We start from the raw sequence: 6,000 nt of genomic DNA, 5'->3' as shown, positions 1-6,000 counted from the left end.
TTTACTTTTTGTTTTTATTTTATTTAAGTAATTTTAAGACAATGTGTTTATTTTAAGAGATCATGTTTTATTTGTCACATGGTATAAAACAAAGTTTTATTATCATGCAGATCTATGCTACACAAGAGAGATCAACCAAGCTAACCGCTATTGCGATAGCAACAATAGACAATGGCCATGTGCACCGGGCCAGAGCTACTTTGGCCGAGGCCCAATACAACTCTCATGGAACTACAACTATGGCCCGGCCGGCCGAGCAATAGGCTTTGACGGATTGAACAATCCTGATATCGTGGCCAGAGATAACGTTATCTCGTTCAAAACCGCATTTTGGTTCTGGATGAATAATGTGCACGCGATTATCACATCTGATCAAGGTTTTGGAGCAACGATTAGGGCTATTAACAGCATCGAATGCAATGGGGCGAATCCGGCCGCTGTGACTGCTCGTGTTAATTACTACACAAGCTATTGTAGCCAACTCGGAGTTAATCCCGGGGGTAATCTTCGTTGTTAGAAAAGCTTATTCTAGTAATTAAGTGTGGCCTCTTGTGTGAGCTAATAACCGGCCTCCAGGAATAAATGTAATTTGATAAATATGAGTGATAATAAATGGTGTGTTTGAACTAAATGCATAAAAGTTATGGAGTACTTCATCTATCCCACGTCATACGCACTTTTCATTTTAGATCGTAAATTTATGATTGATTTTTTAGTGTAATTAAATTTGTGTTTTAATTGTAATGAGCAATAAATTAATAAGAGAACACTTAATTAACTCTAATATATTAATTAAATACCCTAATTCTTACTTTAAATAGAAATAGTGTAAGTAGTTTGGGACGAGCCAAAATAGAAAAGTGTGAGTAACATGGGATAGATGGAGTATATAGATATTTGAAAAAACATACTAATAATATGGACCCCACCTTCCACTAACACTACTTTCTTATTTTTTTCCATTCTCTCTTACTTTTTTCCCTTTTCTCTTACTTTTTTCCTTTTTCTCTTACTTTACCAATTTTACATGAAAACCCGTGCCATTCATAAAGTGTCCTATTTTTCGTGAACGGAGGGAGTATATATTTGGGGAAGAAGATTAACCGACACAAAACTAGCAGAATAAGTCCTCTTACCAAAATTTCACTACAAAAATTCACGAAACCAAACACTATTGTTTTATCTTGGATGAGTATTGATATAAACCATTGTTCAATAGTAGCTTCTCGGAGACTTGTCTTTAAATATACCCAAGCTCAATCAAACAAAAATGATCAACAAGAAAAATGATGACAAAAAAGGACGAAGGAAGCTTTGACTTGGGGAGCTTTGGACCTCCTTCAAAGGGATTGAATGCAACCTAATGACTACTTTCACCAATTACTTACTTAAATTGATTCCACCTATCTGTAACACTTAAGGTAAAAGACATTCTTACATTGATAATAGAAACAATAAATATAACTACCAAATGAGTGAAATTTATAACTACACTCATAAATTGGAGAAGAGAATACTCAAATGAATTTTAGGATTCATAAATGTAAGGTAAAACGAGTCCATATTTACTACAACAAAAAAACGATAAGGTCATTTTTAATCCAATTAAGACGCTAATTTGTGTTTTTAAATATACCATTAACGCTTCAAAAAACGTCCTTATTGTTGATGTCCCAACTAAAATTAGGAGATGTAAATGAAAGCGTTCTAAAAAAGCAAAAGATTGAGTTAATTTGTCCTTAATTTATGCACGTTTTCTTTTGCGTCCTAATTGTTGTTATTTTTCATTTTCCCAACACAAGCAATTGCATCTCGATATTTGTGTCCTTCAAAGATAAGTATTTTGTAGTGATTGGGCAATTTATACTTAGAGCACTAGCAATGGAGGCCGATCGCAAGGGCCGAGCGATCGGCCTCCCCATCGGCTGTCATTGGCACCATTGTGGGGAGATGCCCATCTCTAACCCCCAACACCTCCGCCCCATGCCCGATCAATTGCCCTAGCCGATACATCATCGGCTCGGCTTGCGATGGACCTCCATTACGGAGGCTCGGGCCGTTGGCAGAGCCGATTACATATATTTTTTTAAAATTATTTTTTAAATTTTTCTTCTCCTATTATAAATACCTCAATCTCCTCTCCTTCATTTCACACACCCACATCCTTCTCTACTTCACATCTTTTTCTCACTAGAAATGTCTTTTAATTTCACTCCCAATATTGTAATACATCTGTAGGGATCAGATTAGTCTAGATTCACTAATTACCGAGACCTCTTTGTTCTTGTACAAGAGAGCTCAGCCAAACTCTCACCCACGCGGCTGATTTACACAAGTAATACAAACTAAGATTACTACGAATCTAGTTCTAACTATTACAAGGTCTTGGAGTTGTAACTCCAACTTCAATAGTACTCAATTGCACCTGCACACTCAAGAAACGAGTTAGTAATACTAAGAGAGATCCTCTCGGATCTAAACACAGGTAATCAACTAAACGCCAGAGAGCAAGAACAAGAGATCAAAGAAAACTTGGCTCAGAACCCGCCGCAACCAACACTGATCTATTCTTCCAGAATTAGATCCAAGGGAGCACCAATGGATTGGATAGAGTTAACCCTCAGACCACCAATACCTCCACTAAAGAAACCCCTCACACCAGATCTAGTTCCACCGAACAAATTCTCTACACACGGCCTTCAAGTTCTCACAAACCCTAAAACTTCTCCAGAACTAAGCAATCGAAGAGATTGCTGCACACCAGCACCCACAAATGATCTTACACTCAAAGAACCATTGAAGATCACCAAGAGAAGGCCGGAAGATCACCGGAGAAGAGAGAAGAGAAGAGAGAGATGCTCTGAGTCACACAAGATTGGAGAGAGAGAGAGAGATGAATCCTGAATTAAGAATCGGCACCAACCCCATTCTCACTTAACACAATCAACCCTACATCCAACGGCTTAGAAGCCATCATCCAAAGAGAGAGACACGTGGCAGCATCTGGTGAGAGGGTTTAAGCAATTGGGCTCAGCCCAATTAATAACGTCTGGGCATAAGAAATATCACAGCCCAAATAATAGTCCATCCAAAATATCCAACATACTCCACCTTGGACTTTTATTCTGGGAAACCAACCAAGTGTTGAGGGCTAAGGTATAATCATCACAGCCTACAAGGTAGTTCCCTCAGCACCCAAGGACAAAAGTCCACAAGCATTTTTGGAACCACCAGGTTGCCTTTAGACACCAGAGGGGCTGACACCCATTAGTCTAAAGGACTTCATGCCTCCAGCCACCTACCACCCTTACCACAGCTGATAAGGTGGCTGAGGTCTTTCCCCGGGACATGCAACCTATCCTAGATCAAAATGCAAGTACTTAATGCAGAAAAGAAGTTTTTCCAAAGGTAAGGGTTTAGTTCCCATGTCAGCTGGGTTTTTATCAGTATGCACCTTTTGAAGAAACACTTCACCCTTTTCTACAACATCCCTAATGTAATGAAACCTTACATCTATATGCTTTGTTCTATCATGAAAAACAGGATTTTTACATAAGTGAATAGCAGATTGAGAATCAGAGAACAACACAGGAGAGGATTTCACAAACTTGAGTTCAGAAAGTACTCCCTTTAACCATACAGCCTCTTTCATTGCCTCAGTGATGGCAATATACTCTGACTCAGTGGTGGACAAAGCCACAATGTGCTGCAGTTGTGATTTCCAGCTTATGCAAGACCTACACACTGAAAATACATAGGAGGTGGTTGACTTCCTCTTATCTCTGTCATTAGCATAGTTGGAATCCACAAAACCAGTTAGTAAAACACCATCATCACATTTAGAATAGCACAAACCATACTTAGCAGTTTGCTTCAAGTATCTAAGAAGCCATTTCAGAGCTTCCCAATGAACAGGACCTGGATTAGACATATATCTACTAAGACAAGATACAGCATAGACAATATCAGGCCTAGTGCTAACCATCAAGAACATAACAGATCCAATAGCATTTGCATAGGGAATTCTTTTCATAGCATCAATTTCACTTTAGGGCACAAATCTTTACTCAACATAAAATGAGCAGCTAAAGGCACAGAAGCAGGCTTAGCATCAAACATGTTAAACTTTTTCAGAATTTTGTACACATAAGGTTCTTGATGCAACACAAGGGTGGAGCTACTCCTATCTCTAGATATATTAATCCCTAAGATTTTCTGAGCATCACCTAGATCCTTCATGTCAAAATTCTCACTCAAGGCAGCTTGCACCCCCTTAATGGTTTTCAAACAAGGACCCATTAAAAGCATATCATCAACATATAATAACAGAAACACAGGCACAGTATCAAGATTCTTCACATACAAGCAAGCATCAAAAGTACTTCTGACAAAACCTAACTTTTGCATACATGTATTAAACTTGATATTCCACTGCCTAGGGGACTGTTTCAAACCATAAAGAGCCTTTTTCAACAAGCACACATGATTGGGAAACTTGGGATCAACAAAGCCCTCAGGCTGTTTCATATAAATAGGCTTATCAAGATCACCATGTAAGAAAGCAGTTTTAACATCCATCTGCTTCAATTCCCAATTAAAATGAGCACACAAAGCCAACATCATTCTAACAGTTGTGAATTTAACAACAGGTGCAAAAATTTCTGTGTAATCCACCCCCTCTTGTTGAGTGAAGCCTTTTGCCACTAATCTGGCCTTGTACCTAAGGCCCTCCACCTCATTTTTCAGTTTATAGAGCCACCTGCAATCAACCACAGATGCACCAGGAGGCAAAGGTACAAGAATCCAAGTGAAATTAACTTTCAGAGAATGCATCTCCTCCATCATGGCATTATGCCACTGACTCCAGAATTTAGACTTAGTAGCCTGCTTATAGGTTTGAGGCTCATCACCATCAGATTCATAAACATTGAAAGCCAAATTAATCAGAGCAACTAAACCAACAAAGCCATCATATCTAGAGGGTTTACCAACATTTACCCTTCTAGTTCTATCTCTAGATAAAATATAATCCTGCAAGTTAGTATTATCAATAGCATTTTGAATGCCACTAGGGCTATTTATCACATTCTGAACAGGAACAGGAGGAGAGTTTCTAACAGGGCTATTATGCAAATTAGGCACATTGTCATCCACATTTTGGGCAGGGTTATTATGCAGCAAATTTGGGTTTCCTTCATCAAGTGTCTCATTAGGAGTATAGACTGGATAAGTGTTCCAAAATGGCTGCTCCACCTCACTTGGAGCACCACTAGGATGCTCCACTCCAGTGAGTGTATCTGTGGACTCCACCTCAGTGAGAGGTTCATTGTCCACATCTATAGGATCTGGGCTCAATGTCAGCCTTAAGCAGGGGAATTCATCTTCATTGAAGACCACATCCCTACTTATTATGACCTTGAACCCAGGTTCATCCCTTAGCCAGACTCTATACCCTTTGACACCCTCAGGATAACCTAGAAAAACACCTTTCCTAGATCTAGGCTCAAGTTTATCAGACTTATTATGCACAAAAGCAGTACAGCCAAAGACCCTTAGGTGAGAAAAAACAAGAGGCTTGCCATAGAACACATACTCAGGACACTGACCAACCAGAGGCACAGAAGGAGACCTATTTACCAAATAAGTAGCAGTTAACAAAGCCTCACCCCAAAACTTTTTTGACAATCCAGACTTAGAAAGCATGCATCTCACTTTTTCAAGTAAAGTCCTGTTCATTCTCTCAGCAACCCCATTTTGCTGTGGGGTATAAGGCACAGTTCTATGTCTTTTAATTCCAAAGCTATCACATAAATCATCCATCTGATTATTACAAAACTCCAGGCCATTATCAGTTCTAATAGCCTTAATCTTCTTACCAGTTTGAGTCTCAATCAAGGTTTTCCAAGTTTTAAGTTTTTCAAAAACATCAGACTTGTGTCTCATCAAAAAACACCAGACTTTTCTTGAGAAATCATCAATCACAGACAAGAAGTAAACACA

At 38.9% G+C, this 6,000-nt stretch overlaps 1 protein-coding gene across 1 annotated transcript; it reads right to left on the bottom strand.

The window, feature by feature from the left end:
• Window positions 1-3,282: 3,282 nt before the first annotated feature.
• Window positions 3,283-4,033, bottom strand: LOC125221167 (secreted RxLR effector protein 161-like). The gene is made up of 2 exons (XM_048123290.1): window positions 3,455-4,033; window positions 3,283-3,360 (listed from the first exon to the last, which is right to left on the bottom strand). Exons 1-2 carry the CDS (start codon window positions 4,031-4,033, stop codon window positions 3,283-3,285), a joined length of 657 nt encoding a protein of 218 aa, XP_047979247.1.
• Between the last annotated feature and the right edge of the window lie 1,967 nt (window positions 4,034-6,000).

The sequence above is a fragment of the Salvia hispanica genome, chromosome 4, assembly GCF_023119035.1.
Source record: "Salvia hispanica cultivar TCC Black 2014 chromosome 4, UniMelb_Shisp_WGS_1.0, whole genome shotgun sequence".
Taxonomy (NCBI): Eukaryota; Viridiplantae; Streptophyta; class Magnoliopsida; order Lamiales; family Lamiaceae; genus Salvia; species Salvia hispanica.
This window is presented reverse-complemented; position numbering and strand designations above follow the sequence as displayed.